Source organism: Erinaceus europaeus, chromosome 18, assembly GCF_950295315.1.
Source record: "Erinaceus europaeus chromosome 18, mEriEur2.1, whole genome shotgun sequence".
Taxonomy (NCBI): domain Eukaryota; kingdom Metazoa; phylum Chordata; class Mammalia; order Eulipotyphla; family Erinaceidae; genus Erinaceus; species Erinaceus europaeus.
In genome coordinates this window covers 36,691,883-36,714,764 of record NC_080179.1, presented here as the reverse complement: position 1 = coordinate 36,714,764, position 22,882 = coordinate 36,691,883, and the positions used below count along the sequence as shown (strand labels likewise).

Here is a 22,882-nt window from a genome sequence, read left to right as displayed (position 1 = left end):
TCTAAAGATCCCAGCTTTAATTCCCAGCATCACCATGGGCCAGAGCAGAGCAGTGCTCTGACAAAAAGAAAAAAAATCATCTTCTTATCAAAATGTGTGAACACACACAAAAGTAGAATGGAATTTTGAATACTATGTACTCTCAAGAGCTATGCCCACCAGATCTGCTCCTTCTTGAGTCCTTCATATATTTGTCCTCCCAGAGCAGAGGTCAGATTCTTAACTAAAATATTTTGTTTTAAATGATTAGATTTGTGCTGTGAATCTGTGTAAATTTGAATTTCAGAATTCACAAATAAAAATTGGTTGTAACACAGTAGTTCATCACAAAAGTATGAAATTTCAGTTTTTTGTCTTTAAATAAAATGTTCAAAATATTCATTTATTTTGGATAGAGACAGAAAAATTGAGAAGGAAAGGAGATAGAGAGGAAGAGAGGGGCCAGGTGGTGGTGCATATGGTTGAGAACAGATGTTAAATGTGCAAGTTTAAACTGAGTTTCTAACTCCTGGTCCCCACCTGCAGGGGGAAAGTTTTGCAAGCAAGCGGTGAAACAGGACAGCAGGTGTCTCTCTGTCTCTGTCCAATAAATAAAGTTGTTTTTTTTTTTTAAGAGAGACACCTGCAGCCCTACTCCCCCTCCCCCGCAGGTGGTGACCAGGGGCTTGAACCCAAGTCCTTGCACAATGTAACTTGTGCGCCCTACTGAGTGTGCCACTGCCTGACTCTTTAAATAAAGTTTTCTTGGAGCACAGCAATGCCGTGCCTGTGTGAGATCCTGGATCTGCAAGAAAGGAAACCAAACTGCACGGCACACTCAGCTGAATAAGCAGATCAGGGCGCAGATTTTGCTCCTCTAGTTTGGAACAATAACTGGTCACAATTCAGTTTTGAGTCTGAGTTATTTGCTTCTGTCACTAGAAAGAAAATTATTTCTCGTTTAGAGCTTCAAGTCCTAAATACATATATCTTTAATATAGGTTGAATTTAAAGCTGTTATTCTGACTGCTGAGGAGTGTTTATGGTTTCTATAACAACTAGAGCACCCTCTCAAAGATCTGGGAAGGGAAGATAAGTGTAGGAGGAAGTCTTTGATAACAATCGCAGTTTCTTCTCGGCATGCGGGAAATTTGGCAATGTTTGGAAATGTCCCACCTGTGCTCTTAACTGACCCCTTCAGGGCCTGCAGAACACTAGCAGAGAAGTCCTGTCAACCCTACTCAGAGATGAACACACACGGTCAAAGGTTGTGCCCACAGGAGTGCTGCATCTTTAAGTCAGGTGTTTTGAGTCTGTAGGCACAGTCCTTCTCTTGGGTGACTGAGAGTTAACCTGCTTTTCACAGTAATGCAGCAGAATACTTTCTTCACAGAAATCAGGATGCTGGACCCTAGTCAGGCTGATTTGATAACAATTTGATAAGGTGTGGAACCTTCCTGTGATTAGAGAGGGAGAGATTCTATACAGTGCAACATTCCATGCAACAGATAAAGGCTCTCAAAAGGCTGCTTCTTAGTTCAAATTCCCTTGCTGGTCCTTAGCACAAGATTCAATATATTTTTTTATGTAGCACACACTCAGAATCACCCTTGGGGTTGGTCGAACCATTCCAGCAGGCTTTAAAAAAAACTGTGTGCCTATATTCACTCATAAGAAGGATGCAAACAGTGGTTCTGGATGGACTATTTTTTTTGCTATCTTTTTTTTAAGGAGTGTATTGGTTTCCTATTAAATGTTTTATTTTGTCAGAGGATTCAATTGTCAAGCTTTTAATTAATTAATTGGATAGAGACAGGAGAAATTGAGAGGGAAGGAGAAAGGGAGAGAAGGGAGAGAGACAGATACCTGCAGTACTACCTCGCTGCTTGTGAAGCTTTCTTCCTACAGGTGGGGACCAGGGGCTCAAACCTGGCTCCTTGCACACTGTAATGTGTGTGCTTAACCAAGTATACCACCGCCTGGCCCCGCTTGTCATTTTTTCAGCTGATTCATTTGATTATAACTTGCAAAACTATTAGAGCTCAGAGGTCATGATGTCGAGACCTTTTGAGCCAAGCTGCGAAACTGAGGCACTTGGGAGCTTGGGGGTGGGCCTCACTGAGGTCTTTGGCTGCAGGCAATAGACAGGAAATCTGACTAACTTAAGGAGACAGGGAATTTCGTGCAAGGGGGTTAAAAGCAAACAAAAAAACCCTGAAAGCTGAAGGCATCGTTTGAAGAATAAGCCGTTATAGATTATTTGTACCAACCAGAGCCTCCATGGCATTGTGTCCCAGAGAATGTGCTCTGAAGGCATCACTGTGGAGGCCAGCATGCCCAGTATGCTGTGTCACTCCAGTTGATGGCTGGATCTCTGCTGTCAGGTCACAGGGCTGGTTGGCTGAGGAGGTGGCTCAGTGGGTAGGGAACATGACTGAGTGAAGGCTGGTGTTGTTGCCATCACTAATCCCGTTTTGAGATTGGCATTCCCAGGCCCGATTCTCTGGGGCCAGCTCTGGACTGGCTTTGTGCTGGGATTATCTGACTGCTGGAACTGGTGGGGAGACCCCTGTCTTGTTGGGTCTTCATTTTCTCCTCTAAGAGGAGCTGGACTGCTTCTCAGTGAGGATCACAGGATGGAAAAGGGAGCTTCAGAAACATAAATAGCACAAACCCAGGTGATGATCTATCATAGAAACACACTCAGTTACTGGCTACTTGCAGGACTAGAACTTGGGCCTCTTGTCTCAGGGTACCATGTCAGTCACGGTCTGTTTTGTGACAAGTGGCAGATGCTTCCTATTATATAGGAGAAGATGCAGTTTTCTGGGTTTATAATATTTGGAAATACTGTGATTCCAGTAGTGCAGTTTTTTCCTGTGCATTGAAAGTCATTTTCCTCTACTCCTGCTGTTTGTGACATATGGAGAAGAATGCCGTGCCTGTGAGCAGTTTACAAGTGAAGAATAGGAGGAAGAAACAAAAAGAGCAAACAGTGTTCGCAATAGAAGAGATGGTTGATTAGTAGCCACACATTTCTGGAAAAGTTTGCCAGATTCATGGCATTTAGAACTAAGGGGGGGGGTGTCTTTTTTTTTTTAATCCATAAAAAATTTCAGGCAGTAGCCGTAAGTCTTAAAGGATAAAGTCACCTTGATTTTCTAATAATTTCCTGTAATTAAATTTCTAGTATTTAAATTTGTTTTAGAAGTGAATTGAAGTGGCTTCTTTTTTATTATCTTTATTTATCTATTGGATAGATACGACCAGAAATTGAGAGGGAAGGGAGTGGTAGAGAGGGAGAAAGACAGAGAAATACTTGCGGCCCTGCTCTACCACTTGCAAAGCTTTCCCCCATAGGTGGAGACTGGGGGCTTGAATCTGGGTCCTTGAGCACTGTAACATGTGTGCTCAACCAGGTGTACCACCACCCAGCCCCTACAATATTTAAATTTCTAGCAATTAAAATATTAAGATAGTTTACATTTTAATAAAAGCAGTTAATATTTGAGAACAATTACATCATAGTGTATATTTCCTGTGTCCCTTATTCCTATTAACTCTAAATTAATTCTTGATTATTCCTTTTGTGTAAATGAGTGACAAGAACTTGGTTGAGGCAACCAGCCTGGGTTTCGTAGTTGGAGATGGGACTTGGAAGTAGCTACAGCATGAGCCAAACTCTCCAACTTCTTCTACAGTGAGGGGAAAGATGATCCGTCTGGAGCACTATGTTTTGTTTTATTTTAGGAAAACTGCAGAGGAAAGAGAAACTAAGGCAAGGAGGGGAGAGACTGTTTAGAACTTGGGACTTTCTCAAGTCATTTTATCTTTTCTAAGATAAAGTTGCTGTTGCGGCTCAGAGTCCTGGGGCAGTTGGATCAATCTGATCTCTTCTGATTTCTACTTCCCACCATGAGTCTTTGTCTAGTGTCTTGCATATAAGTGGGAGTTCAATCAGTATTTGTGATATAAGTCCATCTTGGATATTGCTAGAACAGTCACCTTAGATTAAGACATTGTGCTGAGGCCAGGAGTGGCGCAGCTGGTTAAGCTCACATGGTGCAAAGCACAAGGACCCGAGCAAGGATCCCGGTTTGAACCCCTGGCTCCCCACTTGAAGGGGGGAAGCTTCAGAATCAGTGAAGCAGGTCTGCAGGTGTCTACCTTTATCTCTCCCTCTCTCTTCCCATCCTCTCTAAATTTCTCTCTGTCCTATCGAAAAAGAAAAAAAAAAGCCACAGGTGTAAAGTGCAAGCATGAAGCCCTAGTGATAATCTTGGAGGAAAAAAAAAAAAAAAAAAAAAAAAGACGTGTTCCTGTTGGCGTTGGCGTTGGCGTCCTCATCTTCTCCATGTCTGGCTTGGCTCCTACACCCCTTCTCAGCCCACCCACATAGGAGCACCCACCAGAGGCTCATGCTTCTGCCAAGGTCTCAGCTGTAGTTTGATGAGGTTTGTAGTTGTTGATCTTTGTTCTGGTGGAGAATCTATAGGGTCTGCTGTTACTTCATAGCCACTGCCCCTCTTTCTTCCACTTTTCAACTTCAGTTTATTTTTTGTCACATTGCTTCTTTGTCCCCTTTCCCTAATATATATATATGTACATGTACACATACGTACATGTACATATACATATTGAGAGAGAGTGAATTATCCTAGGTAGGTACTGAGGTACTGGAAGGGTGAGATCCTCCTTGAAGTTGATTTATAGAATGTTACCTTTGTGTATAGATATTCTAATGAATACTCAAAACATCCTGTTGTTTGTAGTTTAAACTCTAGATAGATTCATAAGTATTTGATAAGTAGAATACTTATTCTTTATTAGACTCTTTGAAATCTTTTGCAAGATTAAGTCCTGAGGATACAGAAACTTTACTAAATATGTCATGATAAGGCATCTCAAAATGTTTCATTTATAGAGGGCCAAAGACCACAGATCTGCACTGATTACTAATTATTCAAATTGCAAATAGCTTGTTCGAGAACTTTGGGTGAGACAAAAGAAACACAAAAGGAACAAAAGGCCCTGATAATTAAAGGGATATTGTAGAGAGGAAGGCTGGGCAGAATTATGATGCAGGTCACATCCTGTGTCTGTATTTAATTGTACTTTTGTATTTGATAATAAAAATGATTACACACTCCGTGCTAACAAGTGTCCCTTCCTGAGAACTCTAGTGTGGGTAGGTGATAGCAAATTATTCCAATTCATAAACTTTGAATATCATGCTTTTATCTTGATCTCTGCTGGTCTATACTAGAAGACATTTCACACAGAACTGTACATCATTCCAGTCGTGTTTTAAAACTTACTTCTTGATAATATATGAAATATATGTGAGTGCCTAAATGTATAAATTTAAAAAATCACATTGCAGGTATTCTTTTATCAGTAAGGCTGTACTAATGACATATTCACAATTCTTGTAATGTGTGCTCAGTATAAATTAAGGCTATAGTCTCAAATTAGTGGTTATTAAAGATTATAGGTGGTGGCCATTGACTGTCTGGATTTCTGTACCTTTTTTGCATCTTCTTTACGGCTTGCCGAACTGCTTTCCCTAACTTCCTTGTCTGAAGTAAGCCCCTGTTGTGGGGAGTTCCTACTTTTTCTGTTTCATTATCATGATTTATAGTTGTCTTATTTTACTTGATTTCATCTGTCTTTTAGGTTGTATTTCTCTGCAGCAAACCACTGAAGTTCTTATTCTTCTACTGTATTGTAATATTTCTTAGTGCCTAGCATTGTGTGTAGCTTACAATATGTGCTTAATCAATATTTGTTAAAGGGATTGGTGAATCTGCCTTTTGCTAGTTTAATCATATACCGTTGCTTTATCATAGGTATTTATTTATTTACTAAATATTTTATTATAGGAGACACCCTGTTTCTACTGTCTGCTGAATATCTGGGTAGAGAGACTGCTGATAAAGTGAAGACTCTCTCTCTCTCTCACAGACACACACACACACACACACACACACACACACACACACACACACACACAGACACACATATACACAGTGGAGAATGAGGATATGGAGCAAACCCCCCCCTTTAAAATATTTATTCCCTTTTGTTGCCCTTGTTGTAGATATTGTGGTTGTTGTTATTGATGTCGTCATGGATAGGACAGAGAGAAATGGAGAAAGAAGGGGAAGACAGAAAGGTGGAGAGAAAGATAGACACCTGCAGAGCTGCTTCACTGCATGTGAAGTGACTTCCCTATGGGGAGCCGGGGGATTGAACTGGATGCTTAAGCCGGTCCTTGTGCTTTGTGCCACCTGTGTTTAACCCACTGCGCTACCACCCGACTCCCCCAAAATCCCTTTATTTAAACACTCTTTGACCTTTGATTTTAGCTATGTGTTTGTAAAATATTTTTATTTATCTTCAATGGATACAGATAAACTGAGATAGGGGGAGGTAGGTAGATTGAGGTAGATAAATCCATAGATAGGTAGATGATAGATAGATAGATAGATAGATAGATAGATAGATAGATAGATAGATAGATACCCACAACACTACTTTTTGCTTGAGGCGCATTTCTCCTGCAGGTGGGAACCAGGGGCTTGAACCTGAGTCCTTGCACACTGTAATGTGTGCTGAGCCAGGAGCACCACCATTTGGCCTCCTATATTTGTGTTTTAACTGGAACACTTAATTAGCTCTGGCTTCTGGTGGCACTGAGGGTTAAACCTGGGACTTCACAGTCTCAGGCATGGAAGTCTTTTTGTACAACTATTTTACTGTCTCCCCCAGCCCTAGTTATGTTCTGTAGCCATGAATACTCACTGATTCAACAAATATGAAAGTAAAATTAAAGGAGATGGACTCTTTCTATATACACCTTTAGTTTCCTGGAATTAGAAATACGTCTATATTGGTATCTGTTGTAAATCTGTTTTCTGTCACAATCCTGACACATCAAAAGCATCTAGTGCATGTGTGCTCAAGTGAGTGATGATTGCAGATATTAGAAAATATATCAATAGTCTGCACTTCTTCTTCTTCTCCATCTTCTTCTCCATCTTCTTCTTCTTCTTCTTCTTCTTCTTCTTCTTCTTCTTCTTCTTCTTCTCCTTCTCCTTCTCCTTCTCCTTCTCCTTCTCCTTCTCCTTCTCCTTCTCCTTCTCCTTCTCCTTCTCCTTCTCCTTCTCCTTCTCCTTCTCCTTCTCCTTCTCCTTCTCCTTCTCCTTCTCCTTCTCCTTCTCCTTCTCCTTCTTCTTCTTCTTCTTCTTCTTCTTCTTCTTCTTCTTTTTTGCCTTCAGGATTTTTGCTGGGGCTCAGTGCCTGCACTACAAATCCATTGCCCCTAGAGGTCATTTTTTCCATTTTGTTGCCCTTGTGCCCTTTTTGTTATTAGGGGAAGACAGAAGGGGAAGAGAAAGATATCGTCACTGCAGACCTGTTTCACTGCTTGTGAAGTGACCCCCCCCCCCCTGCAGGTGGGGAATCAAATTGGGATTCTTATGCTGGCTCTTGTGCTTCGTGCCATGTGTGCTTAACACACAATGTTACTGCCCAGCCCCTGGTTGTGCATTCCATTCCGTTGCCAGAGTGAGTGTGTATGTGATAAAATCTGTTCTTTTTTTTCTTAAATTTTATTATTGATTTAATAATGATTAACAACTTTGTAAGATAACAGTGGTACAATTCCTCACTCCCACTACCAGAGTTCCATATCCAATCCTCTCAATTGGAAGCTTCCCTATTCTTTATTCCTCTGGGAGTATGGACCAAAGATGGGGTGCGGAAGGTGGGAGTTCTGGCTTCTGTAATTGCTTCTCTACTGGACATAGGCATTGGCAGGTGGATCCACACCCCCGGCCTGTTCTGTCTTTCCCTAGTGGGGCAGGGCTCTGGGGAGGTGAGGTTCAGGTACACATTGGTGAAGTCGTCTGCCCAGGGAAGTCAGGATGGTGTCATGGTAACATCTGCAGCCTGTGGCTGAAAGGTAGTAAGATATAAAGTAGGACAAATTGTTTAATAAACAGGAACCCAAAGGTAAGCATGGAGAAAATGAGATGTCTTTGTGTGGGAAGAAGCTAGGAAGTCCATTTTAGGTATGTTCCAAGGGGCCCATGACTAGTAATTTTTGCCTGAGCCTGATAGCTAACATACAGGTGGACTAAAAGTAATGTCTAGGAAGATTGTGTCAGAGTTGAAAACAGGACTAGAAAGCTGGATCAGGGCAGAGAGTAGGTCCCAAACATGAGGAAAGTATATAAGTACCATTAACTATTTTCCCCATTGATCTGATGTAGGAATAAAGCCTGTTCTTAGGCCATAGACCAAAACAATTTCATATGGTTGAGCTTAGAGTCTAAGCAGGGGTGACATTGTCACAAGTCTTGGGAAAGGTTATGAATTCAGGATATGAAAAATTGGGACAGCTTCTATCATGGCTTATAAAAATAAATCATACAAGATTTCATAATAAATATAGACCTAATGGTATGATATCTGATTTTATTTTTTATTTTCTTTATAAAGCATCTGTCCTTTCACCTCCGTCAATGCTCAATCCCTCTCAGGCATGTTGGCCCCAAGGCAGAAAAAGTAGACAAAAGGTTGACGGGGAGGGCTGACAGGGCAAGGTATCCATGGGAAGTCAGGCTTCTTAGGCATTGTATAACCTCACTGGTCCTCTCTGGATACAACCACTGGACAGTGCTGGCAAAAGCACTAATCATCCCTTTAGGCATGTGGGTTCATAGGTCACACCCACCTTGGTGACTCAGTTATTCCAAAGCCATAGCCTTTCAATCCCTCCATATTCTCCCTTAACTGAGTAGTTAAGGAACTGAGCTTTGCTCCCTCTCCCATGCCAATAATCCCTTTTATAAATAAAGTTTCTTTTGGAAATGGCTTTGTCATAACTTACTATAAAAAGTACATTCTGATTTTTGAGATGTCCAATTTTTTTAATTTATAAAAAAGAAACACTGACAAAACCATAGGATAAGAGGGGTACAACTCCACACAATTCCCACCACCAGAACTACATACCCCATCCCCTCCCTTGATACCTTTTCTATTAATTAATCCTCTGGGAGTATAGACCCAAGGTCATTGTGAGATGCAGAAGGTGGAAGGTAATTGTAGTTGCTTCCCCGCTGAACATGGACGTTGACAGGTTGATCCATACTCCCAGCCTGTCTCTCTCTTTCCTTAGTGGGGTGGGGTTCTGGGGAATCAGAGCTCCAGGACACATTGGTGAGGTTGTCTGTCCAGGGAAGTCTGGTTGGCATCATGCTAGCCTCTGGAACCTGGTGGCTGAAAAGAGAGTTAACATACAAAGCCAAACAAATTGTTGATCCGTCATGAACCTAAAGGCTGGATTAGTGCTGATGAAGGGGGGGGGGTTCCTCCGTTTTGTAGATAGTAGTAGGCATATTTTAGTTACATTCCAAAGGGCCTGTGGCTATACTAGTTTTTTTTTTTTTTCCCCTGAGCCTGAAATCTAATATGTTGGTGGATCCAAGTCTGGGGAGATGGTATCATGGCTGGAAAAAGGACCAGAAAGCTGAATCAGGGAAGAGAGTAGCCTCCAAATATGGGAAAGGTCTACTAATAATGTTGACTATAAATCCTATTGATTTGATGTTATCTGGGGCCCATATTCAGCTTAGGAGCCTATATGACCTCTGTATCCCTGTAGATCTGAGCTCACATTCTGTGGTCATGAGTAGGAATGTTCCAAGCTGCCCCAATATCAGGACCCATCTTCCTCAGGTGTAATATAGAGTATGTTGTCCAGCCTCCCTTCAGAGGATGGAACATTCTCTACCATTGTTGATCCAGAGATGTCCATTTTAAACTTCCATGTCACCTGTATTTAAGCCTGAATTTGTAAACTCTCTTAAGCACATCACCATACTCAACAGCCTTTACCTTTATGCTTTCTGTCAGAAAAAGAAAACATGTCAATGCATTGACCACATTGAGTATTGAGTAGATTGTCCTGTACCAGGCTGCTAAGCAGATGCTGCCCAAGAAGTCCTTGTGCCAATCAGTCAGAGAGAACAGACCAGGTGTGCCCTGTGCACTTTGTTGGACAAAAGGTTCTGGGGAGGTATTCTTTCTTCCAAAGGTCCCTTTTCTCTGCCTGAAGGAATCATGTGACTGCACCAGAATCAGCTGAAAGCACAGGGAAACAGAAAGAAATATTCTCAGCATTCCAGCAGTTACACTTTTAATTGGCGATGGAGTCATTAGTTCATGTTGTATGGAGGACTTGTTTGCGTAGCTGCTAGTCTGTGTACACTGTATGGAGTCCTTGCTTCATAGATGGATCTGCACCTTGTGAGTGGCCGTGTGATACTTTGCTGCCTTGGTGAGAGTCTGTAGGGTTTCAGAGCATTATGGAATTGGAGATCTGAGGAGCCAGGAAAACGGCAGGAAATGTGTTACTTAGGGTTTTGTCTTCTATAGTATCACTCATCCTTCACTCATTTCTACCCTTGATCATTCTTTTCTTAAAGTTATTTCGGTTGTCAAATTTTGCATCTGCTTCCTCCTAGGAGAGTAATAGTGCTGTCTTTAACATGTTTAAGTGTTTTCATTTAGATGATTTCACCCTAAATTTTTTTCACTTAAAGTTTCTCACTAGCCTCTGTGTAAGGCTAGTAAGAATTAAGACGAAGTCCTTATCTTTCACTACTGATCTTCAGTCTTCTTCTTCTCCTTCCCCCCCTCCCTCCCCTTCTTCTTCTCCTCCTCCTCCTCTTCCTCCTCCTCCTCCTCCTCCTCCTCGTCCTTCTCTTCCTCCTCCTTTTCCTTCTCCCTCCTCCTCCTTTTTTTTCCCTGCTCAGCTCTGGCTGATGGTGGTGCCGGGGATTGAACCCCAGACCTCAGAGCCTCAAGCAGGAGAGTCTTTTTGAATGACCGTGTGCTATATACCCGCATCCCTGAACTTTATCCTTCTGTTGAGTAGATACTGTATTTTGTTTTTCCAAACAAGAGGAAACAGTTATAGTCGAATTCTCATGTGCTTTCTCCCATCCAAGCTGTAAGTTCAGTCTGTGCACATACGTAAGCTTTCACGTCAATAGGAGAACTGAGTAGGAAGCAGATTTCGCAGTCCCCGTCCGGGTCCTTTTGTGAGTGGCAACACCAAGCTACTCACTGGTGAGTGAATAGTGTCTGGTTGCCTGGCTCTGAGGAAGCAGATTGAAAAATCCAAACTTAATAAGCAGACCAACTGGGTGGTGGAGGGGGTGGTGTTTGAGATCATTGTATCCCATTTCAGTGACAAGCCATGCTGTCAACCTCCCCCTACTGCCACCCTCCAGAAATAAAGTTGCAGGTGGCATATAGATGCTTTTGAAAATGTCAGGAAGGGGAGTGTGTGTGTGTGTGTGTGTGTGTGTGTTAGTGTTGAGTTCAATCTAGAATAGTGAAAAATACTCCTTATGACAGGCATCTCAGGGTGGGGGACTGAGGGGGAGGGGAGGGGTTCTGCCTTTAGACCAAGATGGTAAATGAGTCTCTGAAAGAAGGTTGCTGGCTGGCCTTATGAGCTCCTGGGCAGGAGGAAAGTCAGGTTACAAGCTCTCAACTTTTAGGATTGTATATCACTTTTGTCCTACTTATTTAAATAAACGAATGAACATGGATATAATTTGAGATTTTACACATTTCTGGGGTTTTCCTGTTCCCTTCAAACTTCTTGCCTTGACACCTATCAAGTTTTAACAAGAGACAAAGAATTCTGTCTCTTAGAAGAGAGAGAAGAAAAAAAATCGAATACCTGTTGACTTGACATATCGAGTAGAATTTGATTAAGTCTAACACAATAAAAACCTGTTCTGCTTCTTGTACTAACGGGAGGGAAAAATGAATGAGTAAAGCTTCCTGTTTCCCCACTATTGGGATAAGGCGAGATGAGAAACTTTCTAGTTTTTAGAAGAGGTTTTCATGAATGTTTTATGGGTCTAGAGATGACATGGAACCTTCTGTACCACTGAGGTTCCTGATTTGTCACTCATCACCAGATTTATTTTTATTTTTAGCTCATGTATACATGAGTGACAATAGTACCATAAAGTCTGTTAAGAAAAAGTTTTATGTCCAGTGTATGTTGTTAAGACAGAAGAAGGAATTAACAATATTTCCTGAAAGAACAAACCTCTGGTACATGACTCCATAGGGGAGAATAATAACTGAAAAATGAGTTGGAGTTAGTCCTTGTGGACAAAAGTTAGAAGGTGTCAAATGGCATGGACCTCTAGGGAGTCGTGAGTAATTTGATAGTCTAATAGTCAAGAAAACGGCTGTAGAAGAACTGTGAGGGGCCAGGCTGGGGCACCTGGTTGAGCACATACCACAGGGAACAAGGAGCTGGGTTCAAACCCCTGGTTCCCACCTGTAGGGGGACAGCTTCACGAGTGGTGAAGCAGATGTGTCTCTATCCCTCCCTCCCCTCTCAATTTCTGTCTCTATCCAATAATACATAAATAAAATTAAAAACAAAAACCAGAAAAACAAAAAGAACTGTGGCTGATGAGAATCACCCATGCACAGACTGCATGGGTTGAGGCCAAGGCTGCACCGCTGGGTGGAGATCCCGGGGAAATGTTTCTTCTGCCATACTCTCAGGTGGTTTTGTTGACCTCTGTTGTCGTTGTTATTATCTCTGAAGCTTCATTGCTTCAGGCCAGTTTGTTCAGATAGTGACAGAAGGAGAGAAGGATAGCACAGTATTGAAGCTTCCTCCAGTGCTGTGGGGGCTAGGATGAAAGCTGGCACACTATCCAGTGAACTACCCTGCTGTCCCTAATCATAGTTATCCTGAACAGCATTGTAATTTATAATCCAATTAGGGATATAATCACAAAATAAAGCAAAGAATCAACTAGAGCTTGATGAGCTATTCTGGTACTTTTTCATGTGATTTTTTAAAAAAATATTTTTAAATGTTTAAAGAGGAATATTTTATTTATTGCTATGAGGGAGAGAGATAGAGAGTCAAGCACTGATCTGTTCTGTGCTGTTGGGGCTCACACCTGGGCCTCACTCATGCAAGGCATGTGCTGTACTCACTGAGCATGCTACAGTACAGAAGGATCCATGTTCAAGCCCCCAGTCCCCACCTACAGGGGGAAAGCTTCACAAGTGGGGAAGCAGAGTTGCAGTTGTCTCCCTGTCTCTCTTCCGCTCTATCTCCCCTTTCCCTCTTGATTTCTGTCTCTACCTGGTAAATAAATCAATAAAGGTAATAACATTTTAAAAAGAGATGTATAGTGCACATTTTTTGTTTGTTTCTTAGGATTGTCTTCATGTATTTAACTTCATGGGACATACTCCAATTTTAAATAAGAACTCCATACATTCATTAAAATCAATTTCTCAACTTTAAATATACCCACTGACTCTTTTAATAGCAACTTCAGATCCTGCAGAGTTGAAATGGAGAGAATTACTACTCTTCCTTCCCACCACTAGGCCTGCTGACGACTGCTTCTATTGTATTCTTCCTTCTACTTTCTGCTCGTTTTTGAATAAAACCATTCCTTTTGTGCACCTTGGGGTTTAATTTATGTTCTCCACTTGATTGAGGATTTAATTTTGAAGAAAAGGTTCCTGGCTGATTGTATTAGTCTGGCAGGCTCAGAATATGGTGTTTGAGGCGGGGGAGGGGATGCAGGCTCTCCAGTCATTGATTCTCTCTTTATAACTTTGCCCTTTTAGCTGGGACAGATTACCTGAGTGGGGCTTCTGGCCCTGCACACATGGAATCACAAGGAAGGAGCTTTACATAAACCATTTATACTAAATGTTTGGTATGCTGGCAACATAAATCAACATCAATATCTATTACAAATTCATCCCTTTATCAGTATTATCTTGATAGAACTTATCCCAACGTGTGGGAATCTGAACCCTGCTTCGATACATCTAGCTGTGGGTAATTAATTATTCAGGGCACAGAGAACCTGGCCCCTGCAATGCCGAGTAATTCCCCCGGTCAGCGTTAACTCCACTGGCAATAACAAATAGAAAAATTCCCTAGTGATGCCAGTATTTTAAAGTGATTAATCATCTTCCCTCCTGCTCCTTCCCTTTAGTTTTCTTTAACTAGAATTTTTCAGCAATAAATCTTTTACAATACAGGTAGGAATTGTTCTGTAATTAAATTTTGCCCTGCTTAATTTCTTATCTTTTATGTGCAATTAGAAAAAAAACGTTACATTTCAAGGAGTGCTAATCAAAATTCAAACTGAGAAAATGCTTTGATAGGGTAGCAAGAGATGCTTTTTACGGAAGACTACGTTCTTGATTTTGAATATTCGACAGAGTACATACTCATAAAGATTGATCATCAATACCAGTTGGGATGTCAAACATGCTGAAGTTTTGAGTTTGCTTCCCTTCCATGCATCCTGGTTATCTGAAGTAGGGAAAGTCTAACATATACATATGTTCCCAAACTGAAATAATTACTTATTTTTTTTAACTTTCAGATAATTGGTATGAGCTTTGTAAGAAAGAAATATATTCCCCTCTCTTGGTGGTACACTCAGCACACTTGCTGAAGGGGCAGGTAAATAAGTGCCTGGCCCAGAACGATGATGTCTTTTGAAACTTGTGTCTTGTCGAGCTGACCAGCCATCAAGTAGATTCTTGATGACAGGGGCAGATGTGACATATCTGTTGTGACATACTTGTGTGCTACCAGTCTGTGGCTCGAGGTGACTTCTGTCCCCCCCCCCCCCCCGGGTGTCTCCCCCCTGCTGTAGGACAACACAATGATGCACGCATGAACCTGGCCATTGCTCTCACTGCTGCCAGGTACGGGGCTGCCACTGCCAATTACATGGAAGTCGTGAGCTTGCTCAAGAAGAAAGACCCGGAGACTGGGGAGGAGCATGTGCGGGGTGCTCGGTGCAAGGATGTGCTCACAGGTATGAAGGCCCTGGGAAGGAGGTTTCTCCTGGCATCTCGCCTTACCCATGCAATGACTGAATCATAATTTTTCTGTCACTTCTCTTTTATGGAAGTCAGATTTTCAGAGCCATATTAATTATATTCCTTATTGTCAACAATGACTGGTTTAATATGAAAATTTCCCCCCTGTGGGTCTTGGCAATTCTCCTTCTTTGTGTTACATAAAAATAAAGATGATGATAATAATAAATGCCCACAAACTTCCCACAGCTATGAAGGCGCTCCCTTTTTCTTTACAAAAACATGTTATTAATAAAATTAAATAAATCTGTCAAGTTTCAGAGTCTCATTTGGGTGACAGGAGGCAGTGCATTTCCATGTCATTAGAGCCAGTCATGTTCCCTTTGGCTAGATTTTCCTGCCTGTGCTGGATCCAGGGTTGTCATATAGGGAGAGTTTCAAAATTATATTGTCTTCCTTGAACACAACCAGCACCAGCACCTGGATCAGTTCACATGTCTGCATTGCTATTGCAAGGCGAATGGGCTTATTTATTGTCTTCCTCACTTCCATGCCAGATCCGTAATCAGATCCACTGAGGGCCGGCAGGAGAAAAGAGTATGCTTTCCTTCAGTTGGGACTTGCTCTGGTGGGTTTCCTCAGACGTAAACCTTCTGTGTAGCTTTTCCACAGCTCTAGCAGCTCCTGTTATGCTGTGTGGTACACAGTAGATGCCATTGTGGGTTACATTAATAGATAAATGAATAATCCCAAATCACATCAGCAAGCAGAGAAACCAGGGGTGTGAGATGGACTTTGCTTTCTTCCACAGGGCAGGAGTTTGACGTGAGAGCCAGATGTGTCATCAATGCTACGGGGCCCTTCACGGACACTGTGCGCAAAATGGATGATGAGAACGCAGCACCGATCTGCCAGCCCAGTGCGGGTGTCCACATTGTCATGCCTGGTTACTACAGGTACTTACCCAGCATGGCAGCATCGCCAGGAAAGGAGGGCCAAGTCCTGTGGGTGTGTCTTCTTTTATCACATCACTCTTTTCTCCCTCCCTCCCATTCTTTCCTCCTCTCCTTCCTTCCTTCCTTCCTTCCTTCCTTCCTTCCTTCCTTCCTTTCTCCCTCCCTCCCCTTTCTTCCTTCCTCCCCCTCCCTCCCTCCCTTCCTTCCTTCTTTCCTTCCTTACTTCTTTTCTTGCTCCTTCCCCTCCCTCCCTCTCCTTCCTTCCTTCCTTCCTTCCTTCCAACTGTCCTTCCTTCCTTTCTCCTTCCCTCCCTCCCTTTCTTCCTTCCTTCCTTCCTTCCTTCCTTCTTTTCTAATTTTACTTAGAATTTTAAAATTTTATCTTTATTTACGTTTATTTATTTATTTATTGAATAGAGACAGCCAGAAATCGAGAGATAAGGAGTGATAGAGAGACAGAGAGACAGCTACAGCCCTGCTTCACCACTCCTGAAGCTTTCCCCCTGCAAGTGGGGGTGGGGGCTTGATTTGGTTCCTTGTGCACTGTAACATGTTCAATCAACCAGGTGTGCCACCATCCAGCCCCAGCACACCTCTGCCCCTATTCCTAACTTCCTCTCTGCCCCCTTCCCTAACCTCCTGTCTATCCCCTCCCCTAACCTCCTCTCTGTCCCCTCCCCTAACCTCTCTGTCCCCTCCCCATCCTCCTCTCTGCCACCTCCCCTATCCTCCTCTCTGCCACCTCCCCTAACCTCCTCTCTGTCCCCTCCCCTAACCTCCTCTCTGTCCCCTATCCTCCTCTCTGCCCCTCCCCTAATCTCCTTCTGCCCCCTCCCCTAACCTCCTCTCTGCCCCTCCCCTAACCTCCTCTCTACCCCTCCCCTAATCTCCTTCTGCCCCCTCCCCTAACCTCCTCTCTGTCCCCTCCCCTAACCTCCTCTCTGTCCCCTCCCCTAAGCTCTCTGCCCCACTTTCCCAGAGTTCTTTGTTTTGCTGCAATACACCACCAGTGTATTTCCCCTATATGGATTTTTTTTTTTTTTGTAGGTATGAAACTGGGACCATGTGCATGCACCACTTTATTGCTCCAGGCAAATTTTTAATTGAAAACCAGAAAGAAGTCAGAGAGGTAGAGAAGCCACAGCACAGGCTTCTTTCAGGTGCTGGGTTCCAGGCATGGTGATGCAGGAGCCTACTCTAGTGAGACACTTCGGGCCCCTGATTTTTTTTTTTTTTTTTGATAAAGTAAAGAAAAGAAACAAGGCTGGCCTTGTTTCTGAATTTCCACCTGCAAGTTAGACCATGCAGTAATCATCACTCTTTTTCTGGCTTATCTCTTAACATGATCCTCAAAGTTCAAGAGTCTGGGGGAATGAGTGGAAAGAAAGGAAGGGGCTGGGGGGCTGGGTGGAGGAGGTCTTTGGAGTCTTGCTGCATGGCAGTGGCAAAGAATCTAAGCTGGGGTTTTGAGTGTTTTACAGACACCAGTCACACATAGATGAGAGATTGTATCTCGTGTGTCAACAACCATGCTATAGTGTCTTATCCCCACCCCTTCAAGAAAGAAAGAAAGAGGAAAAGAGGAAAAAAAGAAGGGTTGGTATGATAGTTTTCTGGACAGTGAACTTGATCTGTCATATGTGTGACACAAGGAAGGAGTTTCAATGCTGTGTTTCCCCCCCCAACACCTCCCTCTCTCTCTCTCTCTCTCTCTCTCTCTCTCTCTCTGCCTCTATAATCTGAAAAAGTCATTCTGGAATGATGATGCCCACATGACAACAACAACAAAAATGAGACATTTACATGCCTCTAACTAATTATAATGATTATTCCTAGTGCATATTTTAAGACCTGTGTAGAGGAGTTGTGTGGTCTTAGTAAGAGTATAGAATGTGTAGCATTTTTGTATTATCATGTGTAATAAATCTAGTAGACAAACTAGTAATTTACATGAGCAATGGTTTATGCTCAAGGTATTCATTTTGACATTATTTGTAGTCAATAAACATTTGAAACCAGTGCTTAACTTCAGAGCAGTAGATCAGTAAGTTTGCTACGTCTGCACAGAGAATATTTATGGTCATTAGAATATCACTATAAATAACTTTAATGTCCCAGGAAAACACTAATATTAGAATATGATTTTATTATGGTGGACCTGAAGTTTTATGTGCAATTTGATCTAAATATAGAAAAGAAGAAAATATATTTAATAATAATGGTGATAATCTATAGCACTGTGATTATGCATGAGGTCATGGTTTCACTTTTAGGTAAGGTGGTTAGAATCAGTTACTGATCCTCTATTTTCATAATTTCCCATAAAAAGAAGTATAAATACATTAATTTTGATAAAATAGGTGGGTATACAGTCTGCACTACTTTTTTTGACATCTCTGTTCTCTGGCAGTGCTGTTCTATTTCATGATAGATGCTGCTGCTTTATTGATTACTGGCTTTCCAATAACTAAATTGTCCTGAAGAGAGGTCAAAGCGTACCAAACGTGCTTCCTTTTAAATTTTTTTGAAAGTATTTTTATTATTGGATAGAGGCAGAGAGAAACTGAGAGGGGAGGATGAAATAGAGAGGAGAAAAGACAGAGAGACACCTACAGCCTTGCTCATGAAGCCTCCCCTCTGCAGGTAGGGACCAGGGGCTTGAACCTGGGTCCTTGTGCACTGTAGTGTGTGTTTAACCAGGTGCACCACTGCCTGGCCCCTCCAAGCATTCTTTTACTGACACATGTGTCATTGTCTTCCTTCCATATGTTTTGTTCCTATTAAATGCAGCCTGGTCTTTTATGCATTGTGTCAGTTTTTCCTTTACTACTGTTCCCTGCTGTCTTGCACACATACTATTCCCTACTAGTTCTTGTGTGAGCTCTGCCACATACTAGTGATATTGCTCGGGACATATCATTTCAATTCTATGAACATGATTTTCTTATTAAAGAGGAAAGACAGGCTTCTCTTTCATGGATGCATTGATAAGGACACTGTAGAGTGAGTTAAGGTAGCACTTTTATGTGGAAGTTGTGGGTTTGCTAATCATCTTCCCCAGATACTAACTTTGTGACCTCAGCAGGCTCATCATAGTAACTAATCTGTATAGATTTGGCAATCACCTTTTGATTTCTTCTTTTATCTGTTTTGGTGATTGCTTTATCTGCAGTGACTAGTAAGATTATAAGAAATCATGTGACACTTATAAAGGATTCCTTTAACACAGTAAAGTTAAAATGTGGGAATAGGGAGGGGCTGGCAGTGATGCACCTGTTAGAGCACACGTGTCATCCTGCAGAAGACTCGGGGGTTCAAGTCACTGGTCCTCATCTGTGGGGAGAAGGGGGTAATTTCATGAGCAGCATAGCAATGCTGCAGGTATCTCTCTTTCTCTACTCCTCTTTTCCTCTCCCCCTTTCTTCTTTTTGTCTAGGTTCAAAAAAAAAAAGTGCATTGGGGGATGACTTCCAAGAACTGGATTTGTCAAGCAGGCACTAAGCCCCAACAATAATCCTGGTGGCAAAAATAAACAAATAAATAAAATAAAATAAAATAAAATAAAATAATAAATGGTTATGAAGAATTCTGAGAAATATTGTAGATTTAAATAAGTGAAAACATGATTGGTCATCTTACTGTCTAAGTAACCCTATAGATAAACAAGAAATATAAGTAATCATTTAAAGAATGATGATAGAAAAAACAAAGAAAAGCCAAGTGAAACTGTCATCTTTTTCCTCATGTCCTGCAGGGGGAAAGCTTTGCAAGTGGTGAAGTAGGGCTGCAGGTGTCTCTGTCTCTTTTCACCTCTATCTCCCCGTACCCTTTAAATAAAAGTAATAAAATTATTAAGAACAAATTGACTTCTGTTTAAATAAGAGTGGTTCAGGAAATCAGTGGCCAGCATGAGAAAAAAAATAACATTCCTTACATTTAATTCTTGACACATACATAAATTAGCAGCAAACTTTCAGTTGTCTATTTCTGATGTAAACTGAATAGTGCATATTGAGAAAAGAAGTCTATGTCTCACAGTATAACTTACATCAGTATACTTGCTATCCATTTTTCAAACTTTAGTGCGACCTTACAGAATTAACCCTTTGTAAGGAAACAAACTTTTCCCCAAGGGACTGTGCAAATTAGGTGATTAAAAATATGAAAGGTATTTCCAAATGGATTCTTAAATTTTTATATCATTCATGAATAGCTTTGTCTCCCCTCTGAGCTTGTTAATTTTATGTTTGACACACATGTCTTCACTCGAATAGTTGATTCTCTACAGGTTCCAGGTGTGTTTTGGTAACTATCACTGTCACCTTTTAAACTGCTTTTATTGCACTGAAAGATATTAAAGGCAGCATTTCATATTATAGGTTGCTGGATATTCTAATTTCATGCTGAAATTTACTTAGGTTATTGAGTTACTCAGATACAGTGTGTGATGTCTGGCTAATATGGTTATTGCATATAAAATATAGTAACAGAATTCGTCCCTAAAAAGTTAGGATGTGGAATTTATCTATGTATATACCTGTATTATTATTACTAGTGAACTTGAAAGCTTAAACTCTGAGCTTATTTCCTATGTAAAAGCAGATCCATTCAGAACCAAATTAGTTGTCTACAAAACATTATAATTGACTAGTTTCTTTTAAGATTTTAGAAGGATTTCTGACAAACACAAATAAAATAGTCATGGAGACAAAAACAATATTTTCATTTTTAATTTAAAAAATTAGATATTTTAATTAATTAATTATTGGATAAAGATAGATATTGAGAGGAGAGGGGGAGAAGAGGGACAAACACACCTGCAGCTGTGCTTCACTACTCATGAAGCTTTCCCCCTGCAGAAGGGGACCAGGGGCTTGAACCTGGGTCCTTGCACACTGTAATGTGTGCGCTCAACCAGGTGCACCACCACCTGCCCCTTCGTTTTGAATTTATGACGAAAACAAAGTGATTTCTTTAGTAACTGAGTGAGGATAGGTAGCTTCTTAGATAAAGGCTTAAGTGATTATCACACTTCTGTGGTGCTATTCCACATGCGTGTGCTGAACAGAGGTACAGACTTTGTGTCTCTAGTGGTTCTTTTCTCCAAAGAAAAGTCTGTGCACATGGCAGGCCATTCAGGGTATGTGTGTGTGTGTGGGGGGGGTGTCTTTGCAAAGAAAAACCTAGTACTTGTGGTTTAAATGGAGCAGTTACATTAGATATGCTGAATGTCCAGTTTTCACAAAAAGTTATTTTGTGTAGAGATAAGCATAGAAAGTTGATCTTAATCCATCTTCAATTTGCAGTTATAATTTTTTTTTTTTGTGGAACTTCTTTTTTTTAAATTTTTTAAATTTTTTTTAAATTTAAGAAAGGATTAATTAACAAAACCATAGGGTAGGAGGGGTACAACTCCACACAATTCCCACCGCCCAATCTCCATATCCCACCCCTCCCCTGATAGCTTTCCCATTCTCTATCCCTCTGGGAGCATGGACCCAGGGTCATTGTGGGTTGCAGAAGGTAGAAGGTCTGGCTTCTGTAATTGCTTCCCCGCTGAACATGGGCGTTGACTGGTCGGTCCATACTCCCAGTGTGCCTCTCTCTTTCCCTAGTAGGGTGGGTCTCTGGGGAAGCGGAGCTCCAGGACATATTGGTGGGGTCTTCAATCCAGGGAAGTCTGGCCGGCATCCTGATGACACCTGGAACCTGGTGACTGAAAAGAGAGTTAACATACAAAGCCAAACAAATTGTTGAGCAATCATGGACCCAAAGCTTGGAAAAGTGGAGAGGAAGTATTAGGGAGGTACTCACTGCAAACTCTAGTGTACTTCTGCTTTCTTACTTTGGTGCCATACTCCAAACTCAGTCAATTTCTGCTTTGCAGTTATAAAATTTATTGGATTTTATTTATTTATAATTTTATGAGTGATTTAATATTTTTTTACAAAAATTTAAGACTATAATTCCACACCTTTCCCACCACCAGAGTTCTGTGTCCCCATCACCTACACTAGAAACTGCAGTGGCTCTCCCAAAGTCACAGATATGGGTTGACTATTATTTCTATCATCTATCTATCTATCTTTGACACTTACTTTTAACCAAATAGAATTTAAGTTTTACATTTAAGAAATCTCAAAATAAAAATAAAATAAAATAAATCTCAGGAAGGGGCAATAAAATAGCTTATTTGGACAGATTCTTATTTTCCTGGTGCCCAGCCCACCTTTGAGCCCAACCCCACCAAATGGATACTTCCATGTTCTAGGCTTTCTCCTTCTCTCTCCCCCAACTCCCCTCCCTGCCCTCCTTCACTGTCTCTAAAAAGAAAAAAAAAATCATTACTATGTTAAAGATTGCTTTAAAATCTGTTTCTTCCTCTCTATCCCCCTCCTCTCTCTTCTATCAGGTAAAATAAATAAAGTTCAAAATAAAATCTTTCTATAGAAAATACCTTTTACACTGACTTCTATGAGAAACCATCCTTGGGCTATGGAGATAGCAGTATCTGTAGTGCAACCCTTGTGCCTGAAGCACCAAAGGGCCCAGGATCAATCCCCAGCCACAGGTCAGAACCGAGCAGTGTTCTAGTGAGGGAAAAAGGAGGGGGGGAGGGAATGTAAGGGAAGGAAGTAGCTGTCTGAATATTTGTATTCAACTATTTCTCCAAATTGTGAATGAAGTAGTGAATTAAGAAGATGACTTTTAATTTGTCATTAACTTGCAACCTGGCAGGTTTCGTTAATCCTTATTTATAGTTGCCTATTCTTTCAAGTGTGTTTTTAAATAGTGTCTTACAATACTGGGTCTGTATAACAAAAATTCTTGATATGTTTTTTGCAGGATTTTAATCTACCAGAAGAGGCATCTGTGAACTTTGATTTAATAGCTTAATACTCTAAGATCTTCTATTTAACATTTTTTGGGGGGGAGGCTAAGATACTGTTCTCCTTTTTGACCTTATTCTAGTACATTGTTATTTAGTTGTAGTGGGAAACTGAATCCTTTCTTATGGAAGCACA

General features: G+C 41.3%; 1 protein-coding gene across 5 annotated transcripts in view; it reads left to right on the top strand.

The window, feature by feature from the left end:
• The window catches only part of GPD2 (glycerol-3-phosphate dehydrogenase 2), a 156,288-nt gene that overhangs the window by 102,812 nt on the left and 30,594 nt on the right, over positions 1–22,882 (top strand). For all 5 annotated transcript variants that reach the window (XM_060177915.1, XM_060177916.1, XM_007524302.3 and 2 more), the window contains 2 exons: positions 14,733–14,897; positions 15,713–15,857. In XM_060177915.1, the coding sequence (XP_060033898.1) occupies positions 14,733–14,897; positions 15,713–15,857 (310 nt within the window). The remainder of the gene's footprint in view (positions 1–14,732; positions 14,898–15,712; positions 15,858–22,882) is intronic.